General features: G+C 41.5%; 1 protein-coding gene across 2 annotated transcripts in view; it reads right to left on the reverse strand.

Moving 5' to 3' along the window:
• Window positions 1-21,139, reverse strand: part of C7 (complement C7) — a 52,361-nt gene that overhangs the window by 1,378 nt on the left and 29,844 nt on the right. The window contains exons 10-18 of one of the 2 annotated variants that reach the window (XM_025436230.3): window positions 19,978-20,144; window positions 17,357-17,585; window positions 14,875-15,046; window positions 13,477-13,564; window positions 10,673-10,805; window positions 8,443-8,634; window positions 3,975-4,065; window positions 1,308-1,492; window positions 20-443 (exon numbers count right to left, since the gene is read on the reverse strand). In XM_025436230.3, coding sequence (XP_025292015.1) covers window positions 355-443; window positions 1,308-1,492; window positions 3,975-4,065; window positions 8,443-8,634; window positions 10,673-10,805; window positions 13,477-13,564; window positions 14,875-15,046; window positions 17,357-17,585; window positions 19,978-20,144 — 1,346 coding nt within the window. In that variant the 3' untranslated portion in view covers window positions 20-354. Of the gene's footprint in view, window positions 1-19; window positions 444-1,307; window positions 1,493-3,974; window positions 4,066-8,442; window positions 8,635-10,672; window positions 10,806-13,476; window positions 13,565-14,874; window positions 15,047-17,356; window positions 17,586-19,977; window positions 20,145-21,139 lie in introns of those variants that run through there. The other variant, XM_025436229.3, reaches the window with a different exon arrangement.

Raw genomic sequence — 21,139 nt, forward strand, 5'->3', positions numbered from 1 at the left:
GCAGGGCCTGAGGCTGGCGCGGCCCGGTGGCCCTGCCGTCCCGTGTGGGCCAGGCCTCTCCGAGCCGGGGGCTCCCCGGTGCCGCCCCCCTGTGCCGCTGTCCAGGGAAGCCAGAAACGGAGCCCTCCTCCAACCCCTGGCCGCAGAAGGAGACCTCAGAAGAGACCAGGTCGCTGCGGGGCTCAGAGGCAAAGAAAAGAATTCACCTGCTTTGAGAGATGGGGCCTAAGACGCAAAGGGCCACATGTCCCGTAAAGACAAGCCAGAAAGGAGTTGGGGACGATTCCACCGTGTGCGCTGCAGGTGCCAGGCTGGAGTTAGGCCAGCCAGGTGTCTCCAAACGGAGTGACAAGGTCAGCCAGCCCAGGGGTGACTGCCACTCCCAACGTGACCCAACGGGGAGAGTTCAGTGCATCGTGGCTTGTGTGGCAAAGTGTCCAGGACTGAGGGGGGAAAGGTCCAAAGGAGGGCCTGAGATGCTGGCAGAGGTCTCACAGATCACGCAGTCCAGCTCCCAAATTTATAGGAGGGGAAACTGAGAGCAATGACTTGGCGCCAGCCGCCCAGGCTTTCCCCCTTGGTAAAGTGGCTAAACCCGTGGGAGGTAGGCCTTGCCAAGGGTGCTGCTGTCCAAGATCATGGTAAGTGCTAGTGGGACACAGCACCGGCAAATCTTGAACCACAACTTGAAAACAATCACTCCTTTTTCTCTTCTTCAAATTATTCTAATTACTTCTAGGAGGAAGTGTCACCTTAGCACTGATATGCTTTTAGGCACTTTTACCACCTCCTTAACACTTGCTAGACTCCCTTTATCCCAAAGAAGCAGCATCCCTCAAGCTGCCAGCAGCATCTGGCTAGCATCTGCAACCTTACTTTGTGTCATTATATGTATTTTTGTAGTTGCCTAATATTTATGGCAAGTGATATCTCCTTTTAAGAAAGTGATAATGAAATTTTCTTCTTAAAAAATAGTTATTTTTTATGTGGATCTATTTTTTTTAAATGAGTACATAAAACGGGTAAGACAAGGACAGAGCAAAAATCATGAAGGGGGACTGGGAACCGTCAGTGTTTGGGAGGACATTCAGAGCATCGATGGTGGATTTTTGTCCTCTTAGATACTTGATCCCCCCAGCTCCCCAGGAAAGGCTGTGGGCAAAGACAGTTACCCTTAGACCAGCCTGGGACTTTCACATCCTCAGGGATCTGCTTGGACTTGCTGCTAACCTAGAAACTACAGTTTTTAAAACCTCAGTACGACTACCTCAGCGTTGTCACCGTTACAATTACGAAATGCCCCTTACCATCACATTTTCCCCAGAGTGGACAGGCCCCGCAAGCTTTCTCGGTGGCGGCCGGCAGAGTACAGCTGTCGCTACCAGCAAGGGTGTAATTTCGGCCCTGACAGTGGAGAACATGCATCTTGCACACTGTCAGAGGCAGTATCCTTTTGCTTCTCTCATCTCGAGCACATACATCCAAGGAGGACCTGAAACAAATGTTTTAGATTCCATTATTTAGAAGATGTTCATTCTCAAAAGTGGAAGATGGGAAATGAAAGGAGAGGCTCGGAGCTCCGTGCCTCAGATGTTACCAGCCACAGCAAAAAGATGAAGCAGAAACTCAAATCTCCTTCATGACTGGGGCTCACCCTCCTCAGATCTTCGAAATGAACATATTTTGCTCTTTATTGGCTCACAATTTTTACACACGTAGATACCTGGTGTTCATCTAGTTTCATCTACAGCAGCTCAGATACAGCAAATTAGAAGAGAAGGCAAGGTCTGCTCAGGAAGCCGGGGGGTTGACAAGCAGGAAGGAGACAAAATCAGCAAAGATCACACACTCAGAGACTAGTCCAGTGGGACCAGTGACTGAAGGAGAAATTAGGTCCTCCCAGCCCAGCAGCCCTCAGAGTTCATGTCCATGATACGGCATTGTCCAACACCCGATGGTCAAATCCTCAAGGGAAGATGAAATCATATTTGTCAATGGGATTTTTTAAAGTATCTGTGTTTACAAAATCATTTAGGAATATTTCTATGAAAATTTATTACTTTTTTTTTCTTAAGCATGGGGGCTAAAATGGTGAGATTCAGCTTTTTAGAAATGTCACTGATAAAAACAAGCATCTTTCAGAATGTTGATGGATAAGGAAGGCATTACTATAGTGAACCCTTAAACAACAAAGTATTTTTGTATGGTAGATGGAGCCTATATTTATTTTTATATATATTTAGTTCTAATATTTTCTTCAAAGACCAAGAGCTAAATTTACTTGGAGTTATTTACATCAAATCCTTATATCTTTCTTTTATCTGCTTATTTAAGCTTTAAATCAAACTACTCAGAACAGCCTAAAGAGCAGAGACCTTGCAAAGCCACCTTGTTATCAGTATCTGAGAGAAAGCTCACTCCGTGTCTGTAGACAGTAGGCTGCAGAGAAACTAAATGAATCAGAGAAGTTAGAAAGAGGATGAAAGTGAATCAAAGTCAACAATGATTCATAAAGAACTAACGCCACAGTCAGAACATTCTGGTTGGACAACCACTGCCATTTACACTATTCAGGTGTATTTTTCTCACAAGAAGTCACTTCTTCTTATAAGATACCACCAAAATCACCATTGCCCACAGTTGGCGCTCAAGGAGTTGGATAGGAGTCAAGTACAGTTGACCTTCCAGCAACACTGGTTTGAACTGCACCATAGGTCCACTTTTACAGGCTTTGCTTTGATATAGACAGTACTATAAATGTATTTTCTTTTCCTTATAATTTTCTTAATAGCATTTTCTTCTCTCTAGATTATTTTATTATAAGAATACAGCATATGACACATATAACATAGAAAATATTTATGTTATTGGTAAGGCTTCCGGTCAATAGTAGTTAAATTTTGGAGGAGTCAAAAGTTATATGTGGACTTTTGACTGTGCAGGGGGTTCAGCACCCCAACTTCTGGGTTGTTCAAAGGTCAATTATAATTGGTCAGTACATTTGTGTTTTGATTCTTAACCTTAAAGATGACCAGTAAATCTGGGGGCCCAAGTATCTCCCATCTGCCTCTCCAGATTCACTCTCCACTCTCCCCCCTGCTGCCAAGAAGGCTGACACTATGAGCCACATCCACGGACTTCCTATCCTCTGGCTTTGGGTGCGTTTGATCAATGGCAGGAGATTGGAGGGATGTTTAGTGCCCTGGCTCACTGCAAGGGGGGTATCTCTGAGGTCCCTAAAATGAGAGACTAAGCTCTTCCTCAGCTCCCACCTGCAGAGTCTTCTCTGTCTCCAGCTTTGCATAAGAGCCCCCCTCATCACTCCAGGCCTGGGCACAGATATGTAGCCTGGCTGTTAGCAGTCCAGAAGTACTGCCTCGTGGCATCAGTTTCCTTCACGCTGCCCACACTTCTGTAAACAGTCCCACTAGGAAACCTCTTCTTGTCCTAATGCAATCATACCATCTGTATCCACCTAGGACCAGATCACAGACATCCAGTACCTACTTCAGAAGTCCACCTACAGCGGAGTGATTTCAAGTTGGGTGCCATTCTTACAATGCACATCTAGAGGCACAGACATTTCAAGAATGGGGAAAGCAGCACTTGTATCTGTTGGTACACTGCATTGAGAGTTTATATTTCAAGGGAATTTCAACCCTAATCTCCTCAAGCTCTAAATCCTCAAGTGACAGTGTTTTCATTTTCCTCCATCTCGTGTATAAAACAAGCAGTGCCTGAGTCCTTCAGCCTTTCTCTAGACGGAATAGAACACGGCTTTAACACCGCTGGTTGTCAGCCCCCATGACCCAGGCAAATAACAGACAGCAGATGGACCAGGTTAAAACGCAAACAACTATCCTTAACCCTTGGTCAGCAATACCTTCCATCTAACAGAGACGCATCCACCAACACATTTTTTTTTAATCTTGAATAAAATAAAACAGAGAGAGGTGAGCAAAGAAAGAGCTTACCCACATTCATAGGGCATTTTACAAACACATCTTGAATTCTGCAGTTTCTCCCAGCGCTGACATTTAGGCCCTGCTGGTATCAAAGGAGCATCTGGAAGAAAAGGATGAGGGAGATCCAATCATTAGAAGAGCTTCTTTGTGGTAAACAAAATGTTATTTTAATTGTTGAACCGGGTTGCTGTAATATTTTCAACTGCCACAAATTTGTACAGTCAAAAAACAAAGCTTTTTAAAGCATTTTATGGAAGACAGAGTGTTCCTAGGAGAACCCTACAAATAATTTCATTGTTAGCACTTCCTACTGTATGAGCATTTACTATTGTGATATTTAATCCTCCTTAATAAATGCCCACTTCAGGTTAAAGAAACTAAGGGCCAGAAAAGTTAAGAAACTGGTGCTAGTTCACACGTTTAATAGATTGGCCAAGCCAGGATTTAAGTCCATGTTTGTCTGAATTCAAGGCCAGTGGAGCAGGCTCCCTTTCATCAAGAAGTTGGTATTTATAAACTGTTGTTTGGAACGCATTTGCCCACTCTGTCTGTGGTGGAACAGAAAGCAACACAATGTGACCTGTACATGGAGAACTCCCTGGTACCCCAAGATCTATGATAACCTCTCACATGTAAATGTCTAACTGGGGATCCCTGGGTGGCACAGTGGTTTGGCGCCTGCCTTTGGCCCAGGGCACGATCCTGGAGACCCAGGGTCGAATCCCACGTCGGGCTCCCGGTGCATGGAGCCTGCTTCTCCCTCTGCCTGTGTCTCTGCCCCTCTCTCTCTCTCTCTGTGTGTGACTATCATAAAAAAAAAAAAAAAAAAAAAAAAAAAAAAGTCTAACTGGTCTCCCTTCAATGGTGAGTAAATATCTAGAGATATTTACATTAATAAAACCCTTTCCGTTGCTTTTTGTGTTTTCTACAAACTGCTCAAAATCAACCATCTTCCTATTTTTATAAGAAAACACCTTAGGTCCAGCTTACAAGAGCTTAATTTGACTGCCATCCCTTCAGCCGTCCCTGATTACAAGGTGAATGACCTAAAACATCCTGTTTTTTCCACCTCCTGCTAGCTTCATGACAATGAAATTCAGGGACATATATTTTCCCAACATAAAACTAGTTCTGTGTGGGATATATCTATAAAGGTAGTTTATCTGAAGAGCATATTTTTACGGAAGCACAACCTATGCATTACTTCCTCACTTGGGAAAACTTAAGGGCTTTAGACATGACAGTAAAATCTCATGAACAATTCATAACTTGTAAAAATGGCCACAATGTGAAGCATAGCCTTCCATGTCCAGCAACATCTGTAATGAATACTCATTCTTTAAACACTTCCCTTTCAAAGTTTAACCTAAATGCAATGTAGTATTCTGAATTGGATCCTGAATTGGATATAGTGAAAAAAACCAGTGATATATAAATAAAATCTGGAGTTTAGTCAATAGTATTACACTAATATTAGCATCTTAGTTAACCCACTAAATTATGTCAAGGTATATGAGATGTTTATATTATAAGAACATGGTAAAGGGTATATGGAAACTATATTTGCAACTTTTCTGAAAACTAATATTATTCCGAAATAAGATGTTTTTAAAGATGGTGTTATCTAGGGGGCACCTGGGTGGCTTAGTTGGTTAAGCATCCAACTCTTGATTTCACCTCATGATCTCAGGGTCGTGAGATCAAGCCCTGCCTCAGGCCGCCTTATTTAACAGATTCTCTCCCTCTCCCTCTCCCTCTCCCTGTCCCTCTGCACCCCCTCTGCTAAAGCAGCAACAACAACAATAACAACAACAAAAAAATGGTGTTATTTAGAACAGTGCTTCTCAACCAGGGGCAATTTACCAATGTCTAGAGACATTTTTGGTTATCTACTTACAGCTATCTAGTAAGTAAAGACCTGGGATGCTGCTAAACATCTTACAATGCACAGGACAGATTCCCACAACAAAGAATTACCAGTCCAAAATTCTAATAGTGTTAAGGTTGAGAAAGTCTAATCTAAATGTACCAAAACCAAGGTTCAATGATAAAGTCATATAAATGAGTTCTGCATTATGCAGAAGTTTATTTGCCAAAGACAAAGCTGGGGGGATGGAAAGAAGATGGTCAAAGGATACAAAATTCCAGTTATAAGATAGATGGATACTGAGGATGTAATGTGCAACACGAAGACGATACTTAACACCACTCTATGATATATAGGTAGATTTTTGGGAGAGTGGATCCTGAGATTTCTCATCACAGGGAGAAATTTTCTTTTTTTCTTAATTGTATTTTAGCGAGATGATGGATGTTAACTGGACCTGATGTGGTAAGCATTTCACAATAGATGTAAATCAAACCATCATGATGTACACCTTGAGCATCTACAGTGATCTACATCAATGATTTCTCAATAAAACTACAAAAGACGTTTTTTAAAACTTTATTTACTAACCATTCATAAGAATGAAATTTTAGATTTTAAATGTTTTCTACAAGTTATTATAATTTCTTTATGAAAAATCACTGGTAGAATTAGCTAGATGAAAGACCTTTGTATTTAAGAACATAGCTTTCTTGGGCACCTGAGTGGCTCAGTGGTTAAGTGCCTGCCTTTGGCTCAGGTCGTGATCCCCGGGTCCTGGGATTGAGTCCTGCATCAGACTTTTTGCAGGCAGCCTGCTTCTCCTCCTGCCTATGTCTCTGCCTCTCTCTCTCTCTCTCTCTCATGAATGAATAAGTAAAATCTTAAAAAAAAACAAAAAAAACAAAAACAAAAACATAGCTGCATTATCTTCATATATGTTTATGAGACTGCATTCTGATGGAGGAAGGGAGAAATGAGTGATTGGTGTTTAATGAGTAGAGAATTTCAGACTGGGAAGATGAGAAAGTTCCAGAGATGGATGGTGATGATGGTTGCACAATAATGGGAATGTACTTAATGCACTGAACTGTACATTTAAAAATGGCTAAAATGGTAAATGTAATGTCTGTTTTACTACAATAAAAATAAAAAGACTCCTGATACAGCAGGTATTTTAAAACATCAGTTTTGGAGGCTGACAAACCGGGTTTCTTTTTTTTCACCTGTAATAGGCTTATTTTAAGGGAAGTTACTATTATTATTCATCATGTCTTCAAAAAAACACACAGGCCTGAAAAATATCCTTAATTAAAACTTTAATAGAATTTGCTACTGAGTAGGGGAAAATTCATACTGAATTGTGCTACAAAACAACTGAAGCAGACATTTTAGAAAGACAAGTATATAATATCTCATTTGGAATAAAAGAGCAACCTCATCAAGTGTACATTGTTCTCTTTAATTTTAGAATTCCTGGTACAGGCCCATAACTTCAAATATCCCTGATAAATTCATATTTATGCTTCAGTGCAGTAGAAAACAAAGCACTTGTCTCTGCTGTGGACCTTTGACAGCTAATGAACATAGAACCAATGTGGTGGGCACTCTGCTGGCCACGCTGCCCTCCCTTCCCGTCATCAGGATCTATATTTAACACCAACAGCCTATGTCCACCATCAGCCACAGAGGGCTCTGTGCAGCCTGCTCTCCCGTCAGTTGTAACCATCTAATTCATCTGACAGTATCACTCACAGATTCTAGTACTTCATCCTCACTAAAAAAGGCAAATTTTAGCATTGAATTAGAAGTCATACACCAGAAAATAAGAATACCATATAAAATGGAATATAAGTGAGTTTTCCCTCCTTCCTGTCTTTTAATTGTCACAAATATGTATTTTCCATTTATTTTTTAAATATGTTTAAAATGTAAACAAAGAAGAAACTGGAGGCTATTTTAAAAACAAACCCATCCTACCTTAAATACCCCTAAAAAGAAATAGTTTGCTTTCTAAATCTCTTCTTATTGTAGCTTCTTAAAAGACCATTTCAATTTGCCTGGTGTTCAAAAATACTGGATTTTTGGATTTCCACTATTAAGACCAACTTCACAAACCCCAGCACTTTGCTTTCAATAACTTCTGCTTTGCAGTGTTAAATGCAAATGCTTTTAAGTTTTCTATTTCAATAATGCTAATAAACTCTCTGAAAGCCCAGGAATGAAACATACAGAATTTTTTATAAATTTTCATCTCAACTCTGTATTTAATAAAAGTACCTTTAAAATTTTTAGGAAAAAAACAGAAATTATTTTTGAAAAAGCCTTTATATTCTTGGCACCAAAACAGATACAAAACTAATTTTCAATAAGAAGGATTTAAGTTTGTTTCAGAATCACCAGAATTCTTGCCTTGCCTTGCATTCCATGAGTCTATCTGTGTCATGTGAAAAAAAACTGTTACCCAGTCTATGAACTGACCTTCCTGTAGAAGGGCAAAGAGGGAAGGAATGATTCACAGTATGTCCATCCAGGGCCATAAAGGACCACCACAAGGAGCCTCACTCACTTGAGTGCAGGTGTCCTTGGACAGATCTATGAGCTATTCACCTTTTTTCACACACTGAACGTTCTTCATATCAGGACTCCACTTAAGGCTGGATCCACAGAGAAACGCTGAAGGACCTTCTAAGGACATGCCACCTGAACAGGAAATGGTCACCTTTTCACCAACTCCATAGAAAGGTTTGTGGGGATGACTCTGTATGCCATCCTTCAATGGAGGTAGAACGCAGGCAATTTCTAAAAATAAAAGAAAACAGAATACAAGGATCATTGTTTTCCTAAGTCATCTTCTCTTAAATGATAGCTTCCAATAATGCTAATATACATGCTCTGCTTTTTTACATATTAGAAGACAAAGAGGAAGAGGTAAGTTCACTCCTAGGATGCCCTGAAAGACATGTCCCATAGTGCCTGGCATGTAATTGACCAATGAAAGACTAAAGACCAAAACAATCCCCATTCTCCATCCCGGCCCTCAAAGCTATGTGACAATTTAAAATGAATCATCTTTATAAACAGAGTCCCAAAGCCCAGGCTGCTGTCAAAACCAGACTTTTCACAGCTGCCATTTATCTTTTTGGTCTTGAAGTCCCACCAGAATTTTCCCAGGAACTCTGTTCATTTGCATATCATTAAGCATACATCCAATTAGATATTTTTACTATCTGAAAGTCTTAAAGAACCACCTTTAATCTTGCAACTGTACAAGTATTAAATACCTTTGGTTTTCCATCTCTAGTCTTTCTCACTCGATTACATTCATTATCTCAAATCTTCTACTTGAGAAAACAGCAAAGAGAAAAATGAGAAACATGCAGAGTTATGGGAAGCAAGTCAGAATTTATGATTCAAAAAAAAATCTTGGCAACCTCTCTAATGGACTTTGGACAGTATTCTACAAAATATTGCTCTGTTTCTGTACCATTTCCATCAGAAACTCCATTCATTCATTAATTCAAAAACAACATCTACTAAGTGTCTATATTTAGCCAAGTATGTTGTGTGCTGCTGGGGATGTGACAAGATACAAGTCTACAATGTTTGGTAATACCTTTCTCCTTGATGTATTTGTAGTTTGAAAAAAAATGCTGGAAGTCTGCTAAACTAAGGAGGAACTGCAGCTCAGAGGCTGAAAAATGGATAGAGTTTTTAAGAGTCATAGGGTTAGGGAACTAAGAGTTAGAGTCTAGTCCCATCACAAAGGAGAACCTAAGGAGAAATCCCAGACTTTCTATTGAGATCCCTTTAATGGCTACACACTAGGAATAAAAGTAAACAGGACATAAAACAGCCTCACTGCTTGCCAGAAACAAAAATCAAATCTTTTCTAGAGGAAGAGAACATCATCCAAAACCTCAAATTATTCCCTTATTTTTTTACACATAAAGTCTAGCATTTAATCAAAACTAATCTAACATTTAAAAGGCCAAGAATTAACCAAAATCCCCCCAGAAGACAATAGCAACCTGCCCACAGCAGGTCCAGATTATGGGATTAACAGCCACGGACCTTGAAAAAACTGTCATTAACAAGATGGGAAAAAATTAAATGACAAGGTGCAGAATCTCAACAGAGAATAAGAAAATATAGAAAAGTGGATAAATGAAATACCTAGGATTGGAAAATGAAATTAAGAACTCAACGGAGTTCTTAAAAGCAGATTAATACAACTGTACAGAGAATTAATAAACTGGAAGGTAGACCAATAGAAAATATTTAGAATGAAACAGAGAGGGAAAATTATGTAAAACAAAGGAAAAAATATACGTAATATACACAATCTAAAAAGTACATCATCTGTGTTTCACGAGGAGAAGTGAGCAAGAATAGGACAAAGGCAATGAGGACACAGTGGCCAAGAATTTCCTAAAATTGGCAAAAGACATTAAAGAACAGATTCAAGAAGTGCTTCGGATATCAGCCAGGGTAAAGACAAAGAAAATCACACCTAGGGACATCACAGTGGAGGTGCTTCTGAAACACAAGGACCGGGAAAAAATAGAAATTCTCAAAAGTAGCCGAACATAAGATTTTCAACCAGAAACAGTGAGACTCAGAGTGCAGTAAAATGTGCCTTCCCAACAGGAGCACTATCAACTAGAGACTGCTGAGGGCTTTTTCAAGACACAACTGAAACTTGAACAGGAGCATATGAGCCTCTCTGGAAAGGGAGATCAAGACACGGGCCACACAGTGAGCAATGATTCATCTTGATTCATTCTCTTCCACATTATTCTCTCATCTTAAGTTATATGCTACAGCCAAGGCCACTCACTTTGACAACGCATTTCCCCAACAAGCCACTGTAAATCATCTCCACATCTGGCTACAGGATCTCCAATAAGAGAATATCCTTCATTGCAAGTGTATACTACATTAGTCCCAACAGGAAACATGGCACCTTTATCCTAAACAGAAATAAAAGAGAGATAGAGAGAGAAAAGTATGTCTATTTTGCATTAACAGAACATTTCTCTAGATATATTTGGCCTATAAATCATGTCTTCTTTTAATCATCAGGCAAACTAAGTTCAAATAACTAATTTAGAAAATTGTCTTTAAAAACATTTTTCCCTGGATGGTCCTAGCCAACACTTGCACTAGCATTAGCTGAAATAAACCCATTAACACCACTGTCCTATAATTTATTGATTATCCCCGAAACACCAAGCACTATACTAAGCGTTTTACTAAAATAACTTTAGTGGACACTGCCCAAGTCACTTCTTTCCCCCTACTTTTCAGGAAAATACACTTTGTTATCAGATTTTGGAAAAGTACTTGTCAGTCAGTTCTTTTTAGAGAGATGTCATGGGCTGTTCATTGGCAATACTGCCTAATAAGAGCCAGTAAGAACAGATAGGAATGTTCAAACCCTATCAGCACATTCATGAGAGTTAAGGTTTCTCACTGCTGACTTTTAGGGAAACCATAGTGCTGATCTTCTCTCATCCCACCCTCCAGCCCCCACCCTGTAAGGGCAGTGCTTCTGGGGCTGGGCCAGATTCTGGGACATGGTATTAGCCCAAGATGCCAGGAGGTGAGATTTCACAGTGAAGCAAGGAAGAATTTGAAGTCTGAGACTGAAGGATGTAATCATGCTCTTCTCTTCGTCCTTTCCTCATCCTTCAGGTTCTCTGCCACCCCAGGGGTGATGGTGAAGAACATCAACCTGGGGGAGGGCTGAAAGCCGGACCTGTTCCGCTCCCGGCAGTAGAACAAAATTCCATGGTGCCATTTTCTTCTTGCTGTCAGTCTTGGCCCAAGTTGGCTCCATCATGGGAGTTGGTAGGAAACCAGGTTACTACCAAGGTTTGAAGAAAATGGGGAAGGATACTTGATTTGCTTTAAGTCCCTAGGCCTTCCTTTGCCTTGCAAAGGGGACTGCTATAAGGGGAAATTGGGCTCAACAGTGCCCAAATTGACTCTGTATCAGAACCACTAGTAGCAATTCAAAAAAAGGGGGTGGGGGGCGCCTGGGGGGCTCAGTTGGTTAAGTGTGTGACTTCAGCTCAGGTCATGATCTCACAGTCCTGGGATGGAGCCCCATGTCAAGCCCCCTGCTCAGGGGGGAGTCTGCTTCTCCCTATCCCTCTGCCCCTTCTCTGTGTTCTCTCTCTCTCTTTCTCTCTCATAAATAAATAAATAAATAAATAAATAAATAAATAAATAAATACTTTTAAAAAAAGACAATTCTCAGGCTTTACCCTAAACATACAGAATGAGGAAGTAGAAGAAAGAAAGAAAGATGAGGGGCAAGCAGCAATCTCTATTGTTAAGTTCCCTGGGTGACTATGTTGTAGTCCATTTGTGGCGCAGTGTTCAGGAGTCAGGGGTTCCAAACCCAGGAGTTTGGGACAGCAGTTCAGAATTTGCTAACTATACAAGTTTACTTGGCGTTGCTCTCCAAGCCTTCAGGAATTTCATGGATTGTGGGAGCTGTATTGGAACATCTGACTGTTAGAGCTGCTGGATTCATTCTCCTCTCTCTCTCTCTCTCTCTCTCTCTCTCTCTCTCTCTCTCTCTCCACACACACACACACACACACACACACACCTTTTCCATTTCCCAACAATACCTGTATTTGGAGAATCTTCGGCAAAATGTCAGTAAGTGTATGTTTAAGGTCCTGGAATTTGAGGGGCAAATCCTTCATGGAGAAAGCAAGGCTGACCATACTGAGAGGGTCCTGCTGCACAGTATCTCCTATGTGAGCCAGGAAGACACTTCACTGGGGCTTTGGGGCCAAAGTCTCATCATAACAAGCAGCAAGAAAAATATGCATTAATATGGCCCCAAAGTAAAAAAAAAAAAAAAATTCCCCTAGAACGACAAGTGGTAGATGACTTGTGTTCCTTCCTGAAGAAGAAAATTGCTCAAAGTATCATGACCCATATCTCACCAACACTGGCAAAATGTCTTACTGGCTTCTGGAATAAACCCAATATTTCATCCCAAACCCCATATTTATGAAACAAAATTTTTAAAGACATTTTTTCAGGGTGCCTAGTTGGCTCAGTCAGTTGGACATCTGCCTTCGGCTCAGGTCATGAGCATGGGGCTCCATACTCAGCAGGGACTCTGTCTCCCTCTCTCCCTGGCTTGTACACTCTTTCTCTCTCTCTCTCTTTCTTTCTCTCTCTCTCTCTTTCGCTCACTCACTCTTTTTCTCTCTCAAATAAATAAATAATAAAATCTTTTTTAAAAAGGACATTTTTCAGTGGCAAGAATAAAATTCTCTTTGTTGAAGATCTTGCTTATGGATTCCTATTTTAGCGTCCAGAATGGAAATGTTCAGCAGCCCTCTGGCATGATTACATTTCTAATTTCACTGGGCAGCAGTATTGATTAACCTTACCACAGAAGATCTACTGCCTTCTGCAGAATTCTAATCACCTTGGGCCAAAGAAGAAAAGTTACAAACTAAAACCCTCACCACTAAAAGGAAGATGCACAGATAAACTATTTTTAGCTCTGTTTCATATGGAAGAAGGAAACAGATTATGACATCAGTAGAGAGAGAGTACTTGGAGCAGAGAGTATATGTAAAGGAAAGCAATGTATCTTTCATAACCAACTTGAACAAATCCATCTTTCAAGGCAGGAGGTGATGGACAGAATTCTTTTGGAACCAAAGACAAAGGAAAACAATGTGGTTCAATCAATCTGAAAAGTAAAGGAAACAAACATAATTAATGTGATGGATTTCCACAGTATGATAAATATTTTGCAGCACACTGAATTTTTCATGTACATCTGAAGGGACTCCGTTCACATAAATACACTGATGCAATTGCCATTTTCAAAATCGGTATCTGATCACGTCCTGTAGTAGAGAACTCAAACATGAACTCAAGCTTCTAAAACATAGCTAGTAAGTCAGCAGTATGAAGAACAAAGAAGAAAGAAAAGGAAATAAAAGTCATTGGTCAACACACCTACTTTATATGATTTCTAGAGGTCACCTGTCTCAGACCTGCTTTTTCTCCTGCTGTCTGGATTTGAAACGCCCTTAACAGAATTAAATCTGTATTAAAAAATAAGGTAGGGCAGCCCGGGTGGCTCAGTGGTTTAGCGCTGCCTTCAGCCCAGGGTGTGATCCTGGAGACCAGGGATCGAGTCCCATGCATGGAGCCTGCTTCTCCCTCTGCCTGTGTCTCTGCCTCTCTCTCTCTCTCTCTCTCTCTCTGTCTCTCATGAATAAATAAAATCTTTAAAAAAAAATAAGATAATAACAGGGGCACCTGGGTGACTCACTTAAGTGTCTGCCTTCCCCTCAGGTCATGATCTTGGATTCCCTGGGGGTCAAGCCCCACATCTGGCTCCCAGCTCAGCAGGGAGTTTGCTTCTCCCTCTCCCTTTGTGCCCCCCACCCCCGTCTCCCCACTTCTTCTCTCTCTTGCTGGATGGTTCTCTCAAATAAATAAATCTTTTTTTTTTTAAGTAAGGCAATAACAGTTAGTGATCCTGCAAGAGAGGTTACACAAAAATAACTAGTTTTGATTGAGCATTTACTATGTGGTAGGCACCCTGGCAGTTGCTCCACGAATGTGCATTATCTCAATTCACATTCACAGTGACCTTATGAGCTAAGAAAGAAAACAAAGGCTCAGAAAGGCTGAATGACTTGTCCAAGGTTATAAAGTAATAAATGTCAGGGCTGCATTCATGCTGTAGTCAGCTAGACTCCTACAGTCATGCTCTCTCTATCACCCAGCCGGTAGGGAGCAGATCTGCTTGATGCCACAGCTGCTCCGACCCCCTAGGCCAGGCGGCCTCTGAGTTACTCAGTCAGGAAAACGTGAAACACACAAGTGCTAGTGGACCACACACACGTCTCCCTCCTTCATCTGACCCCACTGCCAAGGGCAAAGGAGCCACTGATAATTAATTTCTGAATCTTTAGTCGCTGCAAATCGCTTACTGCAGAGGGCGCTGTGCTCTCTGCAATTGCCAGGAACCCTGGTGGCCATTACCTCAAATGCTGCAGCTCCTCATCCTCACAGGGGCTGCTTTCCCGTGGTTCTCCAATACAGGATTGCCCACCCTCACTGGGTGGTGGGTTATTGCATTCTCGGTGCCTTGTTTTCTTCCCTTGAACGCAGGGGGTCCAAGAGGACCAGCAATTCCAACCCCCATCCACCCCTCCTGTAAGATAAGAGAGAGGCTGTTCAGAAAGCACTTGGAGAAGATTTCAGAGTTTAGTGCTGAGCTTCCTGCTCAGGCAGTTGTTGGCAGAGGGGACAATCTGGGCACTCACTACCTTCAGGACATCTTCTACAATGACCAGAGTATCTCTGCACATCGTCTAGGTTTGTCCATGTTAAGGCTGCATTAACGAATCTCTTGCAATAATAATATCTTAAATTTGTTTATTATTTTGCAACTGTTTCAGAGCACTTTTACATACATTCAACCCTTCGTTTACTTCTCACAAGAATGAATCCAGATGGTCAGGAGATCTGTCACCCATTCTCTGTTGATACGTATGGAATCTAAGACAAGGTGGTTAAATGTCATGCCCAGTGCTAAAACAGCTGCCAAGAGACACGTCCAGACAGCAACATGGTCTTATGGCTAGGTCTGGGCTCCTCTCATTACAGCAGTTTCTATTGTGAACATTTCTATTGTAGAAGCAGTGATTGGGCATGAGAAGGACATAATCTACCGGGTATTCCAGACTGCCGACCTCAGAGCTGGCACTGTACAAAATGAGGAAGTGCAGACATAGGAGAAATGCTGTTGCCTCCTGTCATCATCCTTCAATCTGCAGGTACTTACTTGGCCCAGCCTGGCCATCTTCCAACTCAGGGCCAATTCACCACTAACAGTGCTTTTACTATTTTCCCCCATCATATTCCTTGGGGGAGGCAAAAGAGAACTTGCACTATATTCTAAGAACTTGGCTTTCCTAGTTAGAAACTGATCTCAGAACCATGCCCCCAAAGCATTACTTCCTGATGATGGATGTGTTTCCTGCTCTGTAGCTATTTCTACTGTGTAGCCTGCACCCCTCTATTTACCCTCTCCCCTCCATCGGCAGCCACTCTTCAGTATCACACACACCAAAAATAAACTAATTTGGTAATATTTTCCCATGAGTTCCTTTATGCTTTCTTACATAATCAGCAATTGAGTTAATAAAGTAGTTCCCTGAGCATACCAACAGAGGGTGGGAACAGCTTGATATATTGATGGCTACCCCGACCCTTACCAGCAGGGGGAGCTTCCATTTTATCAAATTATAGGAAATCCAAGCCATGAAGAAATGAAATCAAAGCGGTGGAATTTCAATTTACCAGACAGGCCACTTGGGAAGAGAATTGGAGGTAAGGATGCCTTCTTGATGCTTGTCTATAAGCAACTATAGTTTAGTCATCATGTATTCATTCATTCATTAAACATTTATTAAGTGACTTCTATGAATCAAGCCCTGTTGGGCTCCGGGAATAAAAAAAAAGGAATCACAGTTCTGACCTTAAGCAATGAACTTTCTAGAGGAGAGAGATATATAAATAAATACAACATTACCTCATGCTTTGTCTACTTATGAAGTCATTCTCACATAGATCTGTACAAAAGTGCTTATAGTACCAAGAATTCAGTTGAACACATTCAGCAGATGTTCAAAAGCATTTGTGAATAATTGATTGATGGAACACAATACAAAATAGAAAGAGATATTTCAAAGAGCTTGCTGTCAGAAAGGCTAAGCTATGCATACACAAGCTCCACAGACCTGTGTTACAATAAATCCTTAAGGACATGACTCTGGAAGGACAGAGGTGTTTTAAGCATTAACCTGTTCCAATGGAGAATGGAGGCCAGGGTGGGTCTGCAAATTAAGACAGGACAATGGAGAGACCCCTGGGTGGATCAGTCGGTTGAGCTTTTTTTTTTTTTTTAAGATTTTATCTATTTATTTGAGAGGGAGAGAGTGACACGAGCAGGGAAGGGGCAGGGGGAGAAGCAGATTCCCTGCTGAGCAGGGAGCCCAACAGACTCAGAGCTCCATCCCAGGATCATGACCTGAGCCAAAGGCAGATGCTTAACCGACTGAGTCACCTGGGCACCCTAAGCGTCCAACTCTTAATTTCAGCTCAGGTCATGATCTCAAGGGTCATGAGATCAAGCCCCACATTGGCTCCATGCTCAGTGAGAAATCTGCTTGGGATTCTCTCTCTCTCTCTCTCTCTCTCTCTCTCTCTTCCTCTCCCTCTGCTGGTCCCCACCCCCATCTCTCAAATAAATAAATAAATCTTAAAAAATAGAAAGATGGGAAAACAGAGACTGCAGAGGACCTTGACCCAGTAGCTATGACCCAGAAGTGGAATAAGAAGGGTGATACTAAATTAAAATCCCCATACACAAAGAAGCACAACCTCAGGAGCCAGATGGAAAGAGTATTTCCCTTTTCTCTGTGTCCAGCAATAACTAGCAAAAATTCAGCACACTGACCTGCTTCATTTCCTACAAGGAATCCTTGCTCACAAGCCACACCAAATGTATATGGTTTGCAATGGCACTGACATTGGGTCCCCTCAACGGTGGCAATGCCACCATTTTGGCAAGGTCGACAATGGCAGGGGTCAAATTCATCCAGATATTCCTCGAGAGCTCGCTTCAGGTATAGTCTTTTCACGGAGGCACAAGGTACTTCCTTTACCAGCTCATACAAAGGAGTCAGCTATACAGATAAAGATATCATGGTCAGTAATCAGGGTTTTAGGCAAGAACACTTTTTTTCTGGCATTTAGGCTCAATCCCCATTAAGATAAAATGAAAAGCTACTCTTAATGTTAATTCCAATTATTTCTTGTTCAAATAAAAAGAAATAAATTCACTTTCTTTGCAAGGCAAAAGGACAAATAGGAATGAATAGGGAAGGAATTATTTTATATCTCACATGAAATTTTTCAAAACCAACAGGACATTCATTTTCTAGTTACTGAAAGATTATTTTGAAGGCAGTACATTTCCACCCTTGCAGGGGACAGAAGACAAGGAAACACACTTAAATTATAGTGAAGAAGCAAGTGCAAATAAATTTACAATGAAATATCCTGACTCTAAGAGACTTAGCATGTCTCTTAGTGGAGATTGTGACTATTTTTCCCTGAAGAAATTTAAAACAGATAGACATAATTGCTCTGTGCTGAACATGTCCGATGAAAAGCAACTTGGAAACCCTAGATGTGCTGGCTAAGCTTTAACAATCTGCTCTCCTAAGGAAAAAAAAACGTTCCACTTTGTAGCATTTGCCAATTTCTGCAGTAGAAGAACTCTCCTCATGGCCAATTTCAGGTTGTCACTGTGATGCCAATGACCATGGAGTTGGGAAGACCTATGCACCATCTGGCTCTTGTGAAGGCCCGTCCGCGCTGGCTGCAGCACACCACTGCGAGTCAAGACTCAGCCACGTTCCCCTCCATCTCTGCCTGGCCTTACATTGCAGCTTGAAATAATTGACTGGATGGCATTGTGCGGACATACACCTATAATAAGTTAGCACAGCTGTGACAGTTACAGTCTGTTGTGGAGAAGAGCAGAGTTGAGAATGAGAAGGAATGTCTGCTTCCTCCTAATCCACGATTTCGAATTTTTCAAGATTTGTTATGGGGCACTGGCATTGAAAGTAGGTCATCGTGAATATCGGTGGTGGTGCTCCATGATAAGACCTCCTCGGAAAAACTACCCTCCTCCCTCCACCCTTATTCAGAGGCAAGTGGGTGTGTGTGGTGTTAGGAGGGTGCTCAAGGAGCTGGTGTGATTTGGGGCTTTATAAAATGTATCCAGGTCAAGTTTCACCTGGGACACTGCTTGACTCCCATGATATGGAATAGACTATAGAATCAGTTCTGCTACAGCATTTGTTTTGAAAATGTGAATTTGTTGGGACGCCTGGGTGGCTCAGTGGTTGAGCCTCTGCCTTCAGCTCAGGGCCTGATTCCGGGATCGGGGATCGAGTCCCACACCGGGTTCCCTGCAGGGAGCCTGCTTCTCCTTCTGCCTGTGTCTCTGCCTCTCTCTCTCTCTGTGTCTCTCTCTCTCTGTGTGTATCTCTCATGAATAAATAAATAAAATCTTTTTTAAAAATGTGCATTTGTTCCATGGAGACAGATGTATTAGGAACCACTCTGAGTACATTGCAGATTTTGCATTTTCTTACATACAATTTCATCCACAAGAAAAACCAGGTGAACCCAGAAAGGTGGACACAACTGACCTGAGATAGGAATACACAAAATGCGCACAAACACACACTCCAAACATCCATCCAGTTCAGTATCTGTGTAATGAACTACACCGGTCCGTGTCTGGTGCTACAACTATCATCTAGCAGTTTCTACGATCATCCAAAGGCTCTAGCCCTTTCTTCCTCCAGCAAGCTGCAAGTCTTTTTCCAGGAATCGTGCCCCATTAGTGCAGCATATGCACCCCTTAACAATTGAACACATATAAAACTGCACTGTGGTTTTTACCAATGCCTGTCTTTTTTTTTTTTTAATGAGCATCAAAGATCAAGTTTTTGAGTTTTACGTCCTTAACCCCATTTTCCCCACACTCCAGATAGTGTTTATTTGTGCAATCCTGCCTAGCTCTCTGATTTTTAGGAGCACATATGTTGCATTATAAAAGAAGTGACTGCATCCACAAAACATCCTAAAATTCTGCCGGCCGAATTTGTTCTATCTCGATGTATATGTCTCCGCCATGCCAGAGAAGGAAAAGAGGACCTGATGAGACAGCAGACATGCCTAAATGCTATTCTTCTGAAGTAGAGACCAAGGAAAACATAATCAGATTTAGGTCAAAAGCTTACGATGCAAATTTTGTTATTAATTTCTCTTGGGATTTACAAGACATTTAACCTTTACAATTGAAATATGGACATACAAGATAATGAAGCCTCTGTTTCTCATTATTATGTATGCATTCACTGCACCATACAAAACATAATTGGGAGACAGAAAATGCTAATGAGGGCTCTCTCTGTTTAACCACCTTGATTTAATCTCATTTTCCCAGTGCGAATAAACATGCCTGCCTTGTGCTGCTTTCAACAGAGCAGGACATACCTTTTGTTTTATGACTTGGGGAAGACGAGTCACAGATTCTGCCCAGGAAGCATACCGCCCTTTGTTTCCAGCAGGATTGTCCAGCTGCAGCTTACTGAGGCCAGCCACGAAGTCTAAACTCCCGCCCCTGACATACGGGTCCCCTCGCACCATATTGCCCTGAGTTCCTACGCAAGGAGAAATCAGATAAATTAGATCAGGATGCTCAAACAAAACCAAAAGGAGACTATAAAAGTGAAAAGTCTATCAAGTACTAAAACACAACCCATCCAGCTTTTTGATATTCTGGGAAAGGAAGAACTATGGAGACAGTAAGAAGACCCATGAGTAAGAAGACCCATGATTGCCAACAGTAGTGGTTGGGAGGAGGAGTACATAGGTGGAGCACTTGGCTGTTTAGAGCCGTGAAATTGCTCAGTATGATACTACATGGTGGATATATGGTATTAGACATCTGTCCACACCCAAAGAATGTACAACACCAAGGCTGAACTCTAACATAAACTATGGACTCCGGGTGATCATGATGTGTCAATGTAGGTTCACCAACTGGAACAAATGTCCCATTGTGGTGGGGAATGGACAGTGGAGAGGCCTTAGTTTCTGACAGGAGTGTACAGAAATCCCTTGTCCCTTTTTGCTCAGTTGTGCTGTAAACCTAAAACTACTCTTAAAAATATCTATTAGAGGAAAAAAGAACGGGCACCTGACTGGCTTAGTGGATGGAAAGTTCAACTCTTGTTTTCAGCTCTCATCATGATCTCAGCATTGTGGGATCCAGCCCCAAGTCAGGCTCTGTGCTCAGTGCAGAGTCAGCTTGGGATTCTCTTGCTCTCTCTCCCTCTGCCCCTCCCTCTGCTTGGTCTGTCTCTCTCAAATAAATAAATAAATAAATAAATAAATAAATAAATAAATCTTAAAATAAATAAATAAATAAAATCAAAAAAAAAAAAAGGAAAAAACACAATCATTACCTGACAGTAGATGATATTAAGGAATTATTGTTCATATTCTTTTTTTAAAGATTATATTTATTTATTCATGAGAGACACACAGAGAGAGAGAGAGAGAGGCAGAGACACAGGCAGGGGGAGAAGCAGGCTCCATGCAGAGAGCCTCACATGGGACTCAATCCCGGGTCTCGATGATGACACCCTGGGCT

Source organism: Canis lupus, chromosome 4 (assembly GCF_003254725.2).
Source record: "Canis lupus dingo isolate Sandy chromosome 4, ASM325472v2, whole genome shotgun sequence".
NCBI classification, from domain to species: Eukaryota; Metazoa; Chordata; class Mammalia; order Carnivora; family Canidae; genus Canis; species Canis lupus.